The 21,836-nt window shown below is 30.5% G+C and overlaps 4 protein-coding genes across 4 annotated transcripts in view; 2 read left to right on the top strand and 2 right to left on the bottom strand.

The window, feature by feature from the left end:
* Positions 1 to 3,768: 3,768 nt before the first annotated feature.
* On the bottom strand, positions 3,769 to 4,318 carry HELRODRAFT_168166 (hypothetical protein; the record flags this gene model as incomplete). Its single annotated transcript, XM_009014052.1, has 2 exons — positions 3,769 to 4,082; positions 4,183 to 4,318. 2 exons carry the CDS (start codon positions 4,316 to 4,318, stop codon positions 3,769 to 3,771), a joined length of 450 nt encoding a protein of 149 aa, XP_009012300.1.
* Positions 4,319 to 6,552: 2,234 nt separating this feature from the next.
* On the bottom strand, positions 6,553 to 7,186 carry HELRODRAFT_168165 (hypothetical protein; the record flags this gene model as incomplete). Its single annotated transcript, XM_009014051.1, has 3 exons — positions 6,553 to 6,704; positions 6,885 to 6,888; positions 7,022 to 7,186. 3 exons carry the CDS (start codon positions 7,184 to 7,186, stop codon positions 6,553 to 6,555), a joined length of 321 nt encoding a protein of 106 aa, XP_009012299.1.
* Positions 7,187 to 16,414: 9,228 nt separating this feature from the next.
* On the top strand, positions 16,415 to 18,784 carry HELRODRAFT_168164 (hypothetical protein; the record flags this gene model as incomplete). The annotated part of the gene is made up of 4 exons (XM_009014050.1): positions 16,415 to 16,494; positions 16,584 to 16,752; positions 17,101 to 17,361; positions 18,665 to 18,784. The coding sequence occupies 4 exons, from the start codon at positions 16,415 to 16,417 to the stop codon at positions 18,782 to 18,784; spliced, it is 630 nt and encodes a 209-aa protein (XP_009012298.1).
* Positions 18,785 to 21,738: 2,954 nt separating this feature from the next.
* HELRODRAFT_168163 (hypothetical protein) overlaps positions 21,739 to 21,836 on the top strand; it is a gene marked incomplete at both ends in the record, with an annotated part of 3,581 nt that continues 3,483 nt past the window's right edge. The window contains one exon of the mRNA XM_009014049.1: positions 21,739 to 21,768. Coding sequence (XP_009012297.1) covers positions 21,739 to 21,768 — 30 coding nt within the window. The remainder of the gene's footprint in view (positions 21,769 to 21,836) is intronic.

The raw sequence follows: 21,836 nt of genomic DNA, 5'->3' as shown, positions 1-21,836 counted from the left end.
ATGCTTTAAATTATTATTATTATTTAAAACATAATTTTAATTCATCTTTAAAATTAAACTTATGTTTTAAATTATTATTACTAAATCAAAAAGATGTGTTCTTTTTGAACGTAAAATTATTTTGGCTTGTTATAAAGTTTATGTATTCATTGTTCTTTTACCATTACTCTTCAATCAATCAATTCAATCAATCAATTAGCTTATAAAGCGCTATTTCCGCGATGTTCAACAGCGCTCCTCAATGAATTTTGAAAACAGATGGGTCTTGAGATCCGCTCTGAACTTCGCAAGTGATGGAGAAATAGTTAGAGAAGTAGGTAGAGAGTTCCAGAGAAAAGGACCAGAAAAAGCAAAAGCAGATTTGGCAAAAGAGTGTTTAACACGAGTTAAGAAAAAGCGAGAAGAAGAAGACGATCGTAAACCGGGGCGTTTAGGTTCAATTAATATATCTGATAAGTACTTAGGAAATAATTTAGATTGAGACTTATACATGAACGTGCAAATTTTAAAAATTATTCTATATTTTATAGGTAGCCAGTGCAAGAGAACAAGATATGGAGATATATGAGAAAAGAAAGGGGCACGAGCAACAAGACGAGCAGCAGAGTTAAAAGCTTTACTTAAAGGATAGAGTATAGAGTCAGGAAGACCATAGTAGAGCGAGTTACAATAATCAATCCTAGATAAGACTAACGAAGTAACTTCTTCAAAAACGTCTTTTGTGGTATATAAATATGTATATACGATCTTCTTATGTAATACGGCCAGGTTAACAAAAACTAAAACTTAAAGTAAAAGAAATAAATAGTAAAGAAAGGAACATAAACATATTTAACATTTGAACATTTAACTTTTGATTTAATGATAATATTACTAGAAAGATTTCTTAACCTAACTCTAGACTAAGTCTAACACTAACTAAATTTATTAATTATTTTTATTTAGTGTCATCTGTCATGTTAGTAATTAGTTAATTTTCTACTGAAACGAAGGTAATGTTCGCGACGGTTTTGGTGTATCTAACAGGCGGAACCAATATTGTCAAATTGGCTGAACAGTACAAAGGTAATGTTCGCGACGGTTTTGGTGCATCTAACTATCGGAACCAATATTGTCAAATTGGCTGAACAGTTTGAACTAATATATTTTCGTTTAATAATATTACACGGAATAATTAAAAATTTAATTTTATTATATAAGCATCTGCGCCTCGTTAATTTTTGGAAACGATACAATATCGGCTACGATGAAGCGTATCTAACAGGCGGACTCAATCATGTCAAATCGGCTGAACGGTTTGATCTAATAAATTTTCGTTTAATGAAAATACACGGAATTATTAAAAATTAATTTTGTTACATAAGAATTTGCGTCTCGTTATTATTTTGAAAACGATACATAACAATACGATAACAAGATATTGAAGACTATATATTGATATAATAAAATCATGTGTACAAGTATGTGCACAAATTGTATGATGATTTTTCAGTTTTTGAAAGATAGTATTTGAACATCGCGCAATAACAATGACGCTTGGCACATTTACAGTCTGCCCTTAGTTGTTTTCCCGCCAACTCCGCTTTACAAAATGTACTGTATTAAAACAGAAAAAAGTTAAAGGTCAATTACACTCTTCCAAAGTTCAGAGGATTCAACAGAGTGCAAAACATCGTAAATGAAAATCGTGCTAAACGTCACATTACACACGAAGCATATGATACGCGGGGATATTTTTGTCACATTCGAACCCGGCTACTGCGAAACAGCCCCAGGCGACCTTAACCATTAGACTATCACGCCGCCCAGTCATTTCGCCCAGAAAACAGCCATTCAATTGAAAAATTAAAGAAAAGTTTGTTTTGTTCGTAGTTTTTATTTGATACGAGACTTTTTGGAGAATGTCTCGTTTTAATAACGATACGATATTTTTAGAGTCTTTATTAAACCAAAGTCATTCAATTGGAAAAAATTAAATAAGTTTTAATATTTTATAACACTTTATTTTTTTACAATGTGCACTTTTACCATTTCCACACATTGAAATAATTGTACGAGACGAAAATTGTGTCTTTTATTTTTTATTTCGATATTATAGACTTCCCTAAAAATGTCTTGTTTAAATAACGATAGGAGATCTCTGGTATTGTTATTAAAGGATAGTTACGAGATTTTTCGTATCGTTTTATAACGATACGAGATATTTTTTTACCGTTATTATTATTAAATCTCTGTCGATTGGTAACGAAAATAACGGTTCGAAACGCAGGCGCATAGTATAAGATTCTATATATTATTTTTTTGACATAATACAATTTAAAAATTGTACAGTATATTATCGAATATTTTAAAATTGTGTTATACTTTGATTTATAAATAAATTTTTATGAACTCGGTGAATTAAACAGGAACTGCAAAGAAGTATTGGACTTAATTATGGAAGTTTTTGGTCCTTGTTATTATCTCGCAAACAACCTAAGTGCACCACAGTTTTGAAGTTTCCCGTATCTGATGTGTTACAACGTCATTCCTGCTTTTGCTTGTAGTATAGTTTATAATTTGATTAACACAAAATGGCAATACCAGAATAGAATACCGTGATTGTACTTTTTGGACTTTTTTAAATTTTAGATGTTTTTCAGATTATGTTTTGAAACGGAATAAAATTAAAAAAAATATTTTTAAAATTTTTCTGCATGTTTAAACTCTAGTGTTACTTTCGAAAGAAATGTTCATGTTTTAATTCTTGTGTTTTAATTCGCGGCATTTTTTTCTTTTTTTAAACGAATTATTTGCTACAAATTTTTGTACCATATCCCCGTTTTTTGTTGGCTTTTCTAAAAAGAATTACACTTATACTAATATAAATTGTTTTAATTTTACACGTAGTGGTAGTTGATAACTCAACTTCCTTCATTGTTTTTTGGCCCAAGGTGACATAAAAATTACATCTCAAAACGGACCGGATTAGCGTCGATCCAGATGTTTATGTTTCGGCATTATATATTAAATACTGTCAGTAAAACAGCACGTTCAATCCAGGACGTTGCTCGTCAATAGTTTTATTTTTCTGATGCTGCGTCATATCAGAATTTGTCAAATGGAGGCATTTGTCCATTGTTAACAGCTCAACGTAATCGACAAATTTTTAATGTTATTTTGGAACAGGAAATAGCGAAAGAGTAGTCCTGTTATTTCAAATCAGTTAAACCTGAAAACGACGAAACCAAGTATTCATTTGTCATAACTATGGCGTGATGGCTCAATGGTTAAAGGCGCCTGGTCTTGCTATTGCATTGACTGGGTTCGAATACAAAGAAATCCCCGCCTATCTTATGCAATGTGTATGATACGTAGTTTGCACGCGTATTCATATACGCTGTGTGTTTGTTGTTGAAACCTCTGAAGCAAACGCAAAAGAGAGAGAAACCTTTACGGTGAATATTTAATAACTTTCTTTTTCGTTGTAATGATATTTGATGCTAACAACATTCAACCCCAACCTGTGTATCAATCAACTTCGATATTGGGGTTTGTTCATGACATTTGTTTGTTACATTTTGAAACCGCAATTTTTTTTAACGTTAAATAAAAAAGGTTATAAATGTTTTAGTAAGTGGGTAATTAAGTCATACCACACACACAAACACATTTATATAAAAAAAATGGATATATAGGTACATATATAATATATATATACAAAGATATATTAAACAACAATGCATACTTTTTTATAAACTTTTTATTACAAATAAAAACGTTAAAAATTTATGTCGTGCACTTTAGAGAATAAATGATGTTTCTCTTGAAGTTCATCATTCCACGTTCATTTAGGTGGATGCCGTCAGGTCCTATATTATTACCTCCTCCCACTCTGTCAAGCTTCCAGAAATGAACAATGTTAGACTGGAATTGTTTCAATGAAACATTTAGTTTATCAACTTTCCATTTCTGAACGTCTTTTCTATAAACCAGGCTTAATATGATTATTCGGCGCGGTCTAATTTTGTTCTCTAACAGTCTGAGTAAGGATTCATATCTCGCGGCCACGAGTTCCGGGGTTTCAGTCGTCAAATCATTGCCTGGTATTTAATTTTAATTACTAAAAATTAAACAAAACTGTTATTATATTAAAAGAATAATGAACCAACATTAAACTATTTATTAAACAAATGAATCAACCTCCGATGTAAAGGATTATTGTTTCAATAAGAATGGTATGCTTCCGGAAGAAGTTAATCAATCCTCCGATCCTCCCACCAGGCTTTCCTTTTAATATGACACGTTTATTACCGTGGGTAATAACGTCATTTTTCATTTAAAAAAAAAATTCCATTCTACGCACATAACTGTCGCCAAACAACGAAATAGACATTGCTCGAACAGTTTTATAAATTTAACCTTGACAGCAAGTAACAAAATGGCCAACATAGAAGTGAAAAACGTGGTTTCTTAACATGGAAATTGAAATGTAATTAAACGTGTGTAATTGAACTGAAACATATATAATGTCAATAATTGTTATACACACAAATTATTTAATACACATAATTACGGCAAGAAAAAACAATTATATATAATAAGAACAAAAATAGATCTAAATTCATAATTTCATAATTTGGTAACAAAAATTATCAATAAGTGAATTTAAAATTTGTTGCGTAGAAGTTCGCTTTTATACAGAGTTCTTTTTCAGCGCTTGTTTGCTAGGCGGCTTTTTCAAAACAATTTTTGAAACTAGTTTTCTTACAATTGCGAGTTTTGCGATATGGATTTTTTTATTTAAAAATTCGTGAGTTACGTCCAGAAAAGTGGCATAGACAGAGAAAAGTTAGGTAATCAGGTAGGCAAAGTGGTTTTTCCAGAAATATTTATTTATAGTCAACAGTTTAAAGAGACTCATAAGCTCCACCCACGGTGCAACTAATAAACTAAATACAGCCTGCATGTTCGTTGGTTAGCGACAGTATAATGTAAACAGCCGAAATACTAAAAAAAGGAAAACTTTTTTGAGTAATTATTTTTAAAATGTTATTGAATTTAAAAAAAATAAATAAAATGTAAAACGCTTGACAATGCAATCTACCCTTAAACGATTTTGAATCAGAATATAACCTGTATTTTATGCTTTGTACCATATAATTAGAATAAATATACGGCCTTCGCTCATTTTTGACGGTCGAACAAGGAGCTTACTTCCGGAGGAAAATTGGAGGGTGATTTTTTTATCGCCCAAGTCAAAAGTTACGATCGTATATTTACTAATTTCGGAATATTGCTTTTATTTAAAATTTCAAAATGTTTTAAAAGGTGATACTAGATGCTGTTTTGGGATAGATATTGCTGTATGACGGTTAAGTATCTTTTTGCATTTTAAATAAAAAAAATTTTTTGTGAACCACCAACAACACAACAACACTAAACGACGACTAATTAGTAATTAAATTACTAAACTCTAATAATTAAACTAAAACTAATCTCTACTGATTCTAATTACTAATTGAAATAAATAACAGATAACACTAACGAACATTAACAGATTAGACTACTAGAAACTACCAACCACTACACTAATACATACTACTACTACACTAACGACTAACAGCACTTGTTCCTAAGATCCTAAATTCTATTGCTTGATTGGTTTTAAAATTTTTATTTACAATGCTTAGGTCTGGGAATAAAAAATATACTAAATTAAATAAATATATTAAACAACTTACCAATCAATTTTATAAAATAAACAATTTTGTAATTTGTTCAATTCAAGCTTCAAACTCCCCAAGCTAACTTGCAATTTAATTAAAATTTATTAATTATGAGTGATTCAAACTAAATTTTTTTTTATTTAATGTTTTACAAAATATTCCTCATTCTTAAATTGTAGTACATGTTGTTATTAAATTTATTAAAGATAATGTGTGATCCCAGTGATTCATCAATCCATGACTTGTTAGATCATGATCATTCAGTTTTAAAGAATCACCATAACCAATGAGGTTTGTAAAAATTGTACTTTTAATTTATTATATTTTATGCACTTAGAATGTTGTGTTATTAATTATTATCATTAATTTATTAAATGCTGTGCATACCTATGGCAAGTAAATAAAATAATTAAGCATAAAAATAGCCACAATTAAATTAATTTATATAGGCATGAGTATAATTTGGATAATAATAATTAAAAATATTGGTATCATTGAAAATGGATAAAGTCATAAATAAAAAAATAAATCATAAATTGCTAAAAATAATAGTTCCAGTAAGATTTTGCCTTACACCTACATCTTTTTTTCATTCTTATATTATAATAAATGTTTGTTATCAAATATATCAAGGATTGATTTCTCAATCCATGACTAGATTGAATGTCATGACCCTACAGTTCCAGAGGATCCCCATCACCATTAGTCAATAAGGTTTGTAGAAATCATCCCAGGCATACCATCAATGTTTTGTAGCCACCTTTTAATGTAGTGTTAATAAAATGACATTGAGAATAGTTATTTAAAACAATCTTATTAAAATTATTGAACAGGTATGACAAGATTACTTTCTTAATGTCCTAGTGTGAGGAAGATATAAGCCATTTGTCCAAAGATAATCATATGCCTTATGCCCATACAAATGCAGTGCCAACGTGAATGATTTTTGATCAGAGTCATATGTTCTAATTTTTTTAAACTTTTCCAGAAATTTTTCTGTTAATTTATTTGTTACATTAAATACTTGATGTGTATTTCATATCAAAACTTGATTATGCCAATTTAGTTAACTTGTTAAACATTAATATAAAATTGACTCTACTTGTAATGGTGATTGGTATGATAATGATGATCCCAGTCCTAAACAGGGTTTATTATTCACAATGTCATTATGACCTTTCTAAGTTTTAATAAAATACATGGAATATTGGTGAATGCATTTTATATTTTTTGTATAGATAAGAATGTTGCAATGTACAATGATGATGTAAATTGCTTCCTTGTGTAACTGATGACATATAAATATAACTAACTTGAAAACATGGGAATGCTTTCTTCAGCATTACCTTCCTTTCTCCATCATAACCCTTATAATCTTTATTACAGAAATGGTCACTGCATATTCTTGCATTTTTTGATGGAAGCCATTTGAAATCATTTATTTCCTGTCTGATGCACTTAATCCAATCGTTTTGCATTTTTACATTTTGAGGAAATCTGAAATTTTATAAACTGTTACAGAAACTTGTGCATTTCTTAAGTATTGCTTTTAATAATAAAATGGTAATCCATGATAGCATTATAAATTATAATAGTCTATAAAATAAAATATATGTTATTGTAAAACAAAATAGTTCTATTCAACGAGTATAGGGATATTGTTACATTTATTTTAGTGTGAAGTTAATTTGAAAATAAACCTGTGAAAAGATGCATCAGAAATTTTCTCATTTCTATTTATTATTAATGCAATTTTTAATGCAACAGGTAGGCATGTTTGTGTATAGCTACGAAAATGAAAATTTACTTAAAAACTAAATTATTGTATCTGACACGAAAATTAGTACAGAAACAAAAACGAAAGAATAAATGACAATATAAAAATTTAAACATTGATTGATAGAGTTTTTTCTAATTATATGGTATGGGCAATTCGTTGCGAAATCGTTGGAGGAAATGGTGTCAACAGTAGTTATTTTACTGCATGGTGGTTAATCAGCCGGTATAAAGGTTATATTCAATTCCTATCAAATAAATTTGACAAAATATACACAGGCAGAACTAAATAAAGAAATAGACATGTAGTTATAATACATTTATAATGTTGTATTTACACATTCAAATTGTACAATTATGTTATGGTGTAGTCTCAAATTATTTTAAATTTTCTCAGAAAATTTTAAACGTTTTACTACACTATATATACTGGTTATTTTTATCAACAATTTAAAAATTTTATCAATAATTAAAAAAAAAATTCAAATTGATTTCATTGCGATATCACTATGATTTTTGTGACCTGACTGATTAAAAAGCATCAAAGAAAGTTAAAATAGGATGGAGAATTTGTTATATTGGGATATTCGTTTAAAAAGCGAGCAAAATTTTAATATAAAAGCGCTTATAAATCTATGCATATTGGCTCAGCTTGGCTTGGCTCGGCTTGGAATCGGATGTTAAGCAAGGTGTGGTTTTAAACTATTTTGAATTCTCCCCGAAAAATTTGAACTGCGTGCGTACATATATAGTAATGGCTACTGTTGTTTTTTTATAATGAATTTATGCATATTGGCTCAGCTTGGCTTGGCTCGGCTTGGAATTGGATGTTAAGCAAGGTGTGGTCTCAAACAATTTTGAATTCTCCCCGAAAAATTTGAACTGCGTGCTTACATATATAGCACTGATTACTGTTGCTTTTATAATGAATTTTTATTATATATATATATATATATAAAGTGACTGGAATCCATGTATACAAATAATTAAATTATATTATATTAGATTATGTTTATATGAAAAGCAATATAGCAGATTCAACCAGCCAACCAGAAAGTTTCGAAGGCGTTCGTTCGATGACTTCAATTTAGTATGGTTAGCATTTTGGTTAAGACTGTATAATAGTGTAGTACATACATTAAATAAGTTTTTTATTGATGTGAATGATTGAAATGATGAAAATGTATGGTTGAAACGAGTATAAATAGAAGCTGAAAAAACGTTGAAATCAGATCAGGCGTTTCTGCCTCGCTCGAGTCGGAGTGCCTGATCTCATTTTTTTATATTTATATTTTTTTAATTAATTTATTTTTATTTAATTTTATTTTATATAGAGTTATATAGAGTTTGCATGTCTGTGGTTTATGTGTTTGTATATTGTATTTTTTTATATTTTAGGTGGGTTCTTTAGCGGTTGCTCATACATACATACATACATCATGTTTGTTTGTGTAGAAGTATTTTATGTTCTATTTTACTCCTTTTTCTCTTTCTTCATAAGTCTTGAGTTAAGTTAATGAAGCATAGGTAGGTGAGGTAAAAATTAATTTATTATATAGGTAGGCTAGGGCATAAGGTAGTTTAGTTACATAGGTAGGTTAGGGACTCCTATTCTTTTACTCTACTTGGTGGTGTAATTTTTGTTTTGTGTTTTTTTTTGTTTTGTTTCACATCATACATTCAGCAGGTACGCGGTGGTTCCTGGTTTTAGTGGGATTTTTATTGATTGAACGTAGTATGTTACTACCACATACTACCACATGTTACTTTAATTTTAACATGTGGTAGTATGCATGGTTATATAGAGTTATATAGAGTTATATAGAGTTATATAGAGTTATATAGAGTTATATAGAGTTATATAGAGTTATATAGAGTTATATAGAGTTATATAGAGTTATATAGAGTTATATAGAGTTATATAGAGTTATATAGAGTTATATAGAGTTATATAGAGTTATATAGAGTTATATAGAGTTATATAGAGTTATATAGAGTTATATAGAGTTATATAGAGTTATATAGAGTTATATAGAGTTATATAGAGTTATATAGAGTTATATAGAGTTATATAGAGTTATATAGAGTTATATAGAGTTATATAGAGTTATATAGAGTTATATAGAGTTATATAGAGTTATATAGAGTTATATAGAGTTATATAGAGTTATATAGAGTTATATAGAGTTATATAGAGCATAAATCCTATATTGATACCGTTCTTTGAGGTTCTTTTCTTTGCCGACCGGTCGGCTTCTTTGCGTTTCTCTATTTTCATTTAAATTAATTAAATAAATAAGATTTGTCCATTCATCTAGGTTCATTCAGGTTCATTCATTCAGGTTATAGCTTCCAGAGGAGTTCGTCGTGGAGGATTAGAATGGTTGTGATGTCACCCTACGTTCAACCTTAACCCTAACTTTCGACTCAACGGTTTCTTAACGGTTTCTTTTTTTGCCAGTTTGCTGTCTTTTCCGGCTGGTGGATTTCACCGCGTCTCGTTTCTCTATTTTCATTTAAATTAATTAATTAAATAGGATTTTTTCATTTCATTCAGGTTGAAGCTTCCAGAGGAGTTCATCATGGAAGATGTCAGGCTATGTTCGTTCATTCAGTGGCAAAGAATACCTGCCTGACTGGGATACGTTTTCTTCTTTTTTTCTGTAATTTAACATTAAGTAGGAATGCTCACACGCACACACACGCACACACAATTACATTAAGTAGCTATATAGGTAGGTTAGACAGGCCTAATTTTAATTGTAGGTAGGATAGATAGGGAGCAGCCAACACTAATGTAGTTTAATAGGTAGGCAGCGTAAGTTTATCTCTTCTATTTTATCTTGCACCCACATTACACGCACCAGCGTATTACACACACACACACACAAATACATACATAAACACATATGTTAGTATTTGAGCGTAATTTTATTTTCATTACACATTCTAATTTATTATTACTAAGGTTGAGAGTAATTTAATTTCATAGGTAGTTAAGAGCAATAATGTAATTCTAGGAAAAATCTTGTAATGTAAATTAAAACGCTGTAAGTGTATCGATAGGTAGGTTAATTGTTAAGTTTTACATTATCATTATTAAGTTGGAGCCCAAGGCATTACGTAGGTGGTGGGGTGGGTGCCGAAAGGCCAATGAATTGGGCTCTTGAGTTTTGTAATTTTAGGTAAGCTAGGACCGTAATGTAATGAATAGGAAGGTTAAGGCTACGTTGTAACACATACTCATTAATAGATTTGGGGTTTAAGTTTTATATTATTATTACTAAGTTGGAGCCCAAGGCATTACGTAGGTGGTGGGGTGGGTGCCGAAAGGCCAATGAATTGGGCTCTTGAGTTTTGTAATTTTAGGTAAGCTAGGGCTTAATTGTAATGAATAGGTAAGTTGAGGGTACGATAGCCGATAGACTCTGAATTTCGAAGTCTCTTGTCAGAGGTAAGCCTTGGCGGCCAGTGGTGAACCGGCAATGGTTTACTATCCGGACGGCAATGGTTTACTATCTGCACGGTAATGATTTACTATGCGGCATGGCCATAGTCTACTACCCGCACGGCTTCCGGACGGCAAATGGTTTACTATCCGCAAGGCAGTAGTCTACTATCCGCACGGCAATGGTTTACTATCCGGTGCCCTGGCTGTCGGTGAACCTCTGTGCAAGGAGGGAGAATGAAGGGGAACTTTCGACTATCGTACCATTAACATTTATTATAGATTAGTTAAGGTAATTGAATAGGTAGATAGGATTATTTTTATTAAGCAATTTAAGATGCAGGCACCGCTAAGCTTTCTAATGAGAATTTTCTCTTTCTCCATTCCACGGGCTGTGTTTCAACAACAATCTCGAGGAGGACTGGCACCAGTTTTGGAGGACAACGCAGGAAACGGAAGGCACTCATCATTTTGCCTTTGTTGAATGGACGACGGTAAGTTTTTTTTACATTTTACTCTCTTTATTATTTTCAAATATTATTTATTTGCCATTATTTCCATTTTATAATTTTTTGCTTCTAAGATTCTAACATTCATTTACTACTAAGCTAATAAAAATAACTTGTCTACAGACTGATGAGAGGTGGGCAGTGGTGGGCGTCAGCACGTTTCAGATGGTGGTCTCATGATGATCGTTCCGATAACAACTCGAAGAAAACAACAACGACGATTTTTGAAGTATGGTTTAGTTTCGTTGTTTTTATTTTTTTCATTCATTCATTTTGTCACACAATCTTTCATTCATCCATTAATTGACTCATTCTATTCATTCATTGAATCAGAGATTGGTTAATTAATTCATTCAATCACTCAATCATTCGCTCAATCATTTATTCGGCTGTTCATTAGTTTTAACATTCATTTACTACTAAGCCAATAAAAAAAATTTGTCTACAGAATGATCAGAGGTTGGTTGTGGTAGGAGTCAGCACGTTTCATGATGGTAATCTCATGGTAAGATAAGTTGCTTACTTTTTTTCAATGGCTTGTTTTTTATTTTAAAAAATTAACTTTTTCTTTCAATTTTGTTTTTCAGTATCCGGTAAAATTCATTTCCTCGGTGCGTGTCAGATGATGGTCGGTGCAATGGAGGTTCGTCCGTAGTGGGTGAAGAAGTTTCTGGAGGGTACGCGCGCGCACATTTACATACACGCACACACATAAATACAACACACACATACACAACATCCATTCATTCGGTGTCGTTGTTATGTTTCTCTTCAACTTTCTATTTTCTTTACCGGACTTAATTTAATTCATAGGTAAGTTAGGTATTGAGATGAGTTGAACAACTGTAGGTAGGCTAGGGCTTAACATTAGTTAAAAAGTTTCAAGTAAAATATTAACATTAACATAAATTAAAAGCTTCAAGTAAAATTAAAACGTTAAAATATGTAAAATAAATGAGTTGAGTTATCATTACAAGTAAGCTAGGGCCCTGAGAGTAATTTAATTGTAGGTAGGTGACTGACTACTATTCTTGCGACTTTTTAATATTTTTTTTGTGGTGTGTTTTCGCTTCTTAGCACCACACAACACCAACAAAACAAACTACAATTTTTTTTGTCGTCGCCTTAAATTTTACCATTTTTGAACAATCTTTTGAATAATGTCTATTTATTTATTTGTAAAATGTTGACTGGTTTCTAGTTTCTTATTTTGGTTATATAATTTTTGGATATTTCCTGATTTACTTTGTATATATGCATGCATGAATAATTTCTGTTTGGTATGTTGATTTAGTCATTATGATATGCTGTGAACTGTCCTTACTAAATATTCATGTTTCGTGATAATTATTTTTTATCGATCGATATTTTGTTATTTTTGTTTGTTTAAAATCTGAACTTTTTAAAAAATTGACATTTAACAAATTTTAATTTCGTCACTTTTCATCTTTTGATGATGTCAAATAAAAGCAACTGTTGTGTTTTTCTTTTCTTACTAAAATCTCGGTAATCTTCAGTAAGCCACTGTTTTTCACCTGACAAAAGCAATTTCTATATTTATATTGACAAAAATAATTGGGATATGAATATGTTGATTTATTTAAAGCATTATATGTACAAAAAAGTGCTACCGTAAGAGTTCTATGAAACCCTGTAAGCCACTGCTGTAAGCCAACGTATGATTTTTCAGCAGCCAGTTTCTTATGAGCACCAGCAGAATGTAAAATATTCATTGAATATAATGAAGATAGTTGTTCAAATAACAATTTTGATTTATTTAGGCCGTTTATTTCATAAGCAAACCAATTTTTAACATGATCGAATAGTGTAAAAAAAAAGGGTGACTATAGCTCAATCCTACTAAGCCAACCTTCGGCTTCAGTAAGTCACCGGATTTCACCGGACCAAAAGCAATTTTTATATTCAAATTAACAAAAATAATTTAATAATACATAATTCTATTAATCATTATTAAAATTAAATAGAATTACTACAATGTTTTAAGCATATTAAATCAAGTAAATATCTCATTTAGCTTGCTCGTTAAAATCCATGCAATTTCGTAAGCCAACAATCCAAACACGACAAATAGCCCGACCGATAGATCGAATTGATCGATTAGTCCTATTATTCTAGTTATGTGGTTTGGAGCAAGGGGAGACATTACTGAAAATAATTAAAAGTTGAAAAAATTGAGGTTCTTTGCATATCTCTGCTTCAACCCATAAGAAGGTGTTGTATGCTGGTAAATAGGCCTCCCTTAGCTTTGTACCCGTTGAGAAATGTTTTAGTTCAATTTCTAAAACTAAATAGATCTACCCGCCGGTTATGAAGTAAAAATTTAAAAAAATAAGCGGTTTTTTGAAGAATTTTAATTTTTAAATGTTTGACTTTAAAATTGAAAAACATGAATGAAAAACGTTTAACGAAGAAAAGAATAATTCATACAACATAATGTTATAGTTCAATTTCTAAAACTAAATAGATCTATCCGCCGATTATGAAGTAAAAATCATGGAATTATATAACTGGAAGCGCCCTACCAGCGTTTTAACATTGAAAATTTTTTCCAACGGCAAGTTACCTCTGGAAGTTTCTAAAAATTAATAATTTGTTTTAAAAGTGAAACTATCTTTTTAACAGATACGTTTAAAATTTTGTTATACATTTTGTAATGTATCATATTTTTATAACTTTATAGAAGTTTTGTGGTTTTTCTAGTAAAAATTGGTTTAAAATTTTTATTTTAAACTTTTATTATAAGCTTTTATTATTTAGTTTAACTTTTAGTTGTACCGTGGGAGGAACTTGTGAGTCTCTTTAAACTGTTGACTATAAATAAATATTGCTGGAAAAACCACTTTGCCGTCTCCGAGATTACCGAAAAGTTACTAAAGGTTTACTTTTTTATAACTAAAAAATATATGAAGCCACAAAAATAAATGTTAAACGATAACTTTATAAGTTAGCGATATTGATCTGTACTTTTCCCAATTTTAGTCATCACGATCTTTTTTGCAATTTAAAATGTTTAAATTTCACTTTTTGCTGCGATTGCATTAGTATTTGTTAATTTTTAGCTAAAATAAAAAACATATTTTGTTTTTTTTTGTAAATTTAAATGTTCACGCGTTAAAGAACTATAGTTCAATTACTGTGCAATGCATATTATTCATTAAATTAAACGAATCAACATTTTTATTAAAATACAGTCTAGTTTGGATGAACAGGGTTGGTTTGGTCAAGCTTGCAAGAGCCTAAAGCAGAAAAATAACTTCAGTAATCGAAAGCAGTAAATGCACTATTGAAAATGTAACAAAACTAGTGATAACATTAAAAATATTTCGGTATTTCGGTTTCATCATAGGTAGCCAAACGGCAACCCTCGATCTCGGGGAAAATGTCGTCTAAACGTGTGTTGTTGTTTGTTGTTGTTGAAGAAGAGGTGTACCAAGGCCTCCGCGAAAAAGATGCACCATCAACTGAGCGTATCTGCTTCGCGGTAGAAAATGCCATTTCGCCCTGCATTGCTATCACAAATAGTAAACGCGAGAATCGTTCGCGTTACATTATTTATCTCAAATGTAAATTTGAGTTGTGCAGATTATTTAAGGTAAATATAAGTCATAACAAAATTGATATTTATACATCGTCTACCAATTATAACCATAATGGAAAATTAGTAAGACAACTAAGAGGCCAACGTAGAAAAAACTTGTATGAACAGTTAATATTGCAACATCCGTCTGTTTTACGTGAAAAATTTATAAGATCCTCCAATGCTGCATTAATAAAACAGGGGAATCTACAAAATAATCATTCGTTGGGGGTATTTAAAAATGTGAGATGTGAGGCTATGGCTGTAGGCGATAAGGCAACGATTGATCTAATAGAACGTCAAAAATTTCAAAAAACGGATGAAATTTATATACAAGCAGTTTCAGCCATTCCATTTTATGCCATTTTTTTTCCGACAACCAAATTGAAGTTATTTTTAGATTAGGTCAGACAGACTTACCAACAATACATTTAGATTCAACGGGGTCTGTGGTTCGTCGTCTTCATAGCAAACAAACTATATATCTATACAGCGCCGTAGTAGGTCTTGATGCGGGTTACGCTCAAATTTTTGATTTTATAAGCGATCGCCATGACAGCTTCAGTTGCTTATCATTTGATAAATTTTAAAAGATACGTCATAAAAAAGGTAAACGCCTGGCCAATTTTTATGAACGTAGTTACAGACCATTCAACGGCAATGATAAATGCCGTTTTAACTGGTTGGATTGGAGTTGATTTGAGAGGTTACCTGGCAATGGCATTTAAATGGTGTATTAGCGAATGTGTCCCAAAAAATCAAATAATGATAAAGCTTTGCTGCGCGCACTTTTTTAAAAACATAGTTCGATTTGTCAAAAAAAATTTTAGTACAAAAGAGGTTGTTAAATTTTATATAAATGCCTTTAGCGTAATATTGCAAGCCAAAAGTTATAGACGCATGATAAATTTAATTACTTCATTCTTTCATATTACATGTTCGTTAAAAAAAACTCCATCTTTAAATAGTCATTTTGATGAGTTTCATGAATCAACAATCAATGAAGTAAGTCATTACGATCTAATTGCACACGTTTACGATGATGACGATAATGAAGTTAATGAATTGGAGACAATTCACGAAAGTAGCCCATTTTATCGAAAAGGCTTACAAATTCTTGAACATGTTAACGACCAATTGCGTTTGGTGAACGATGAACAGACGGAGTCAAACGAATATTGTAATAAAACTCTCGCGAAACTTGTTTTAAAAAAATATATTTCGATTTTGCCTCTTTGGACAGTTCTTTTGAATAAAAACGGGGAACGAACAAGCAATAGCAAAGTTGAAAATTGTTTTAGGTTTATTAAACACCAATTGCTAAATGGATCGACAAATTTAAAAATAGGTCGTTTTGCGGAGTTGTTAAAAAACCATGTTGATGAGCGTACGAAAGAAATTCTACTGCAAATACCCGCTTCTCGTAAAAAAAAATAAAAACAGTGGTAAAAGAATGTGAGGAAAATTATTGGGGAAAATTATAAACCTTTCAAAAGTTATTTCAACAGCATAGTTACCGTTAAAATACCCACAATAATTTGCAGCAATGATCAAAGTGCAAATGGCCACAGCAACATCTGTATAACAAATTCCAACATTCCGAGCAACAAATGCTATTACGAGCAAATAGTCAGTAGAAATTGTTACGTTGCCAAAAAAAGAAATGATAGGTTGTTGCTTTCGGATTTTCAGACTGTTATTGGAGAAAAATGGGTAAGTAGCGTTCTTTTAGATTATTTGTCTCACTGGTTTACAAATTCAATCTATATACCTTGTGACTTGTCCACTACTGTAATGTTTAAAAATTTTACTTGTTCTAGCCCCATCTTCCAATATTCTTTTAATGCTAATTACATATTTTTCCCACTCGTCGTCAACAACAATCATTACTGTTTAATAACTGTAGATAATAATCTAAAATTATTTTTCTATAACCCTCTTGGATCATCTATTTTGCAAATCAAACAATTTGAAAAAAGATTTAAACGTATGTCCCAAAGAATTTACAAACAATCATGGGAAAATTTCGACTTTGAAGCGCATAATGAACTGCCAAAGCAGATGGATGGCCACAACTGTGGAATTTTCATCTACATGGTCATGGACACGTTAGATGAAAGCAAACCAATTGGAAACGAATTTGATCCAATAAGATGTAGATTAAAAATATTTGATGATGTGATTGCTAATTCCGATAACATGATAAATGAATGTTTATTTTGTTGTAATGAAAGCGCTGATGAGTTGTGGATTCAGTGTCAAAACTGTTTCCGCTGGGTTCATAGAAAATGTACCCTCATCACATGCAGTGATTGGACTAAAGTGTTGTATAATTGTAATATTTGTCGGTCTCTACTTGGTCAAATATAATTGACAATTGAATGAGCCTGCTTCAGGCAGCTCTCTAAGTAGGTTCCTTTTTTTAATTGAATGAGCCTGCTTCAGGCAGCTCTCTAGGTAGGTTCCTTTTTTTAATTGAATGAGCCTGCTTCAGGCCTCTCTCTAGCTAGGTTGCGTTTTTTTTAATTGAATGAGCCTTTTTACATTCAAAAATTAGTTTAATTTAGCTGCTTTAGTTTCATTTAACTAAGCCAGTAAAAATAACGCAGCTCTATAGGTAGGTCTCCTGCAAAAACCGACTCGCACTTCATCGTAGTGCAGGAGTGAACATCTTTTGTCGAAGACTGAAGATGGCTAACGCGAGCGGTGTTTTTATTGAATACCATTTTACGTTACCGATGTCGCAAATTTGAAAATGTATGGGTAACGCGTTCAATCGAATTATTGAGAATGTGTACGAATAAAATTGTCTATTGGAAGATGCAAGTAAAACAGGACGTTCAATCCAGGACGTTACTCGTCGATAGTTTTATTTTTTTTTTGTTATGTTGTTGTTCATATTTAACGGCATTTATGCTCCCAAAGTGGTGCAATTGTTTGCCAAATTAAAAAAAAAAATTTTTTTTTCTCCATGTGGAAAAATAGAAGTTCAGATAATATGAAAAATGTTTATTGCACTGAACGTGGGGAAAGAGAAATACTATGGGAAAAACATTTAAATCATATCGTGGTAGTTACAATCCTTCAGAAATTGTATTGCATTGATAATATTATTGTTATTCTTAAAATTTTCTGAAAGCTCTTTATATATTAAATGTTTATGTCTATGTGTAATTGGGTTTAATTTGTGTCCGCAATATTGACATAATGTTTTATCTGACTTATTTAATATATATCCATGTGTTAATTTTGTGTGGCCAATCATTAGTCTGTTTATTTTAGAGGATACCAATAGGGTGTTAAATATTCTGCATCTCTTTTGTTCGATCAATGGCCTTATTTGTCTTAATTGTGTTATGCAATCATTCCATTCATTTTGCCATAATGTGTATATATATTTATTTATTATTGATTTAATGTCTGAGTAAATCATTGCTGTATTTAGTATGGGTTCATTGTGGGCTGTTAAAGCTAATTGATCGGCCTTTTCATTGCCAAAAATACCTATGTGACTTGGTATCCAGATTATTTTAATATGGCAGTTATTTTGTACAATGTTATGAATGTGATAATAATTGAAAAAATTTAGTTTTATTTTTATGATTCTGCGTCAAATCAAAATTAGTCAAATGGAGACATTAGTCCATTGTTAAAAGCTCAGCTTAATCGACAAATTTTTACTGTTAATTTGGAACAGGAAATAGCGAAAGGTATAGGCGGAGAAGAGTTACTCAATGTTTTTTAATAACTAAAAATTGTACGAAGCCGCAAAAATAAATGTTACGATAACTATATCTGTTAGCAATATTGATACCTGTAGTGTGCAATTACCAATTCATACACATAACATTATGATTTTCAGCACACACCACACACACACACATATATAGATATCATAATCCGTGGGCAAGTAATACTTGGTAAATATATATATATATATTTATTCATTCGCTTGGGTTTGCACTTTTTTGGTGCCATACGTTTTTTTTTATTATTATAGCGTATTATTATATTTTTTTGTGTTTTCATACATTTAAATTAAAGCTAAAACTTATATTTTATAAATATGCTATATTAATTTGTCGGTCGCAAAAACACTACAGTTTATTATATTTTACCTCGTATATATAGTTAAAATTTATACGCTTGTCAATCTGTACTATTCACATTATAGTCATCTTCATGGTCATCACAAAATTTTTTTCAATTTAAAATGTTTAAATTTCACTTTTTGCTGCAACTGCATTAGTATTTGTTAATTTTTAGCTAAAATAAAAAACATTTTTGTTTTTTTTTTTAAATTTAAATGTTCACGCGTTAAAGAACTATAGTTCAATTACTGTGCAATGCATATTATTCTTTATACGAAATAACATTTTTATTAAATTACAGTCTAATTTGAATGAACAGGATTGGTTTGGCCAAGCTTGCAGGAGCCTAAAACAGAGAAATAATTTCACCAATCGAAAATGTAAAAAACTAGTGATAACAATAAAAAATTGAAATTCACAGATAGACTTATTCTGGAAGAATGAATGCTTTTTAGGGTTAACTGAAAATGGTCCCAAAGGCAACGATGAATCTTTACAAAACCTACAGAGCATAATAACAAGTAACTACAATGCCTTAGAAAGAAAAGAGGTTAGTTGCATGATGTAAACCAACTGCACGGTGCATCTGCTAAGTAGTGCAGTTGAAGAAGAGGTGTACCAAGGTTACCGGTGACGCAAATGTATGGATAACGCGTTCAGACCAATATTTGGGGATGTGCACAAAACGGGAGAAAGTTTTGTTATATATGGTATTTTTGGGAATAAAATTGTCTATTATAAGATGCAAATTTTTTCCAGATGCAAACATGAATGGATTTTTGGCGATTTTTTACCTTTCTCGTTACCGATGACGCATATTTGGAAATGTAGGGTTAACGCGTTCTATCAAACTTTTGAGAATGTGCACAAAACGGGAGATAGTTTTGTTATATATGGTATTTTTGGAAATAAAATTGTCTATTAGAATATGTAAATATTTTCCAGATGCTCACATAAATGGATTTTTGGCGATTTTTTAACTTTCTCGTTACCGATGACGCAAATTTGGAAATGTAGAGTTAACGCGTTCAATCGAATTTTTGAGAATGTGCAGGAAAAGGGAGATAGCTTTGTTATATATGTTATTTTTGGGAATAAAATTGTCTATTAGAATATGCAAATATTTTCCAGATGCACACATAAATGGATTTTTGGCGATTTTTTAACTTTCTCGTTACCGATGACGCAAATTTGGAAATGTAGGGTTAACGCGCTCAATCGAATTTTTGAGAATGTGCACAAAACGGGAGAATGTTTTGTTATATATGGTATTTATATAATTAAAATTGTCTATTAAAAAATTCATATATTTTTCAGATGCATACATAAATAATTTTTTGGCGATTTTTTAACTTTCTCCTTATCGTTGGTATCTTAATATATAGCGATTTTATGATGAAGTTTTTTTTTGTTTTATGCAATTTTTAATCTGAATAAAGTTAAAATGTTATAAATAACAAATAAAAAACAATAATAAATCTTTTTTCATTTCATTAAACCTTTAAATATTTATTATTTAATCGGTTTTTTCATAATCCGCCTTTTACATATGCTATACATGCTTGCATATACAAGTTAAAATTTATAAATAACAAATAAAAAACATTAATAAATCTTTTTTCATTTCATTAAACCTTTAAATATTTATTATTTAATCGGTTTTTTCATAATCCGCCTTACATATACTTAATCGTCGCTGAGTTAAAACCGTCGCGAATATTACCTTCGTTCTACTGAACAGTAAATTATTTCATCTTCATATTTCACTTTCTGAACTTGGAGCAGTCAGAGACAGTTAGTCTATTATTTTCCTCTTCACTTTGCAAATCACAATTAATATTAGGCATTAGCAATGATGTTGGCCATTTCTTTGCTTTCATTGTCATCTTAATTTTTTAATATTTTAAGGTTCAAGTTTTCAAGAGAATTTTTCATTATAATCTATAATGTTTTTGTTTTTATTGTCATAAGTAATTATTTCTCTTTATTGTTACATTATGATTATATTATATATATTATAATTAACTTGATTAGTAATTAGTTTTCTTTCATTGTTCTTTTTACAGAACTTTATTACAGAACTTTTCAAGCTTTGAACATGCTTCACTAGCATGTAATTAATTTTCAGAAGCCTATTTTATTGGTTTAAAAAAAAGGTTTATTCCCCTTACAAGAAGGCAGAAAAAACTAGAACCAAAGTCCTAAAGTAAAAAAAATAGTAAAGAAAAGAACATGAACTTTCAAAATAATAATTTAGATGTAAGTTGATGTTTTGTTGTTTGTGCATACATACATATTTATATTAAATTTATGCATATATTATTTTGATGTATTATCGTATGACTATTTTTGGTTACGAAAGGACTTACATATAAAACGTCAATCAGAACTATGTTAAAAATGCAGTTCTTTTGCTTATTCCTGGTAAAACGTGAGATCGATACTCCTATGATATCGTCCATATTTGCAAACTATCGCAATGTACTTTTAATAAATTGACTCCGCCTGTGTTGAATTGTCTAGCGCTTGATTGTTTATTTATATCAAATTGAAAATAATTTAGATCATTGTTATAATAATAATTCAGATCATTACTTGTCAAATATCAATGGCTTATGGAATGGTTAACAGGGTTAGGGTTAGGGCCTCCATTTTTAACAAAATTTTCAATCATTTCACAAATGATGAAAATTTAACCACTCCATA

This window comes from Helobdella robusta (genome assembly GCF_000326865.2).
Source record: "Helobdella robusta unplaced genomic scaffold HELROscaffold_13, whole genome shotgun sequence".
Lineage (NCBI taxonomy): Eukaryota > Metazoa > Annelida > Clitellata > Rhynchobdellida > Glossiphoniidae > Helobdella > Helobdella robusta.
This window is presented reverse-complemented; position numbering and strand designations above follow the sequence as displayed.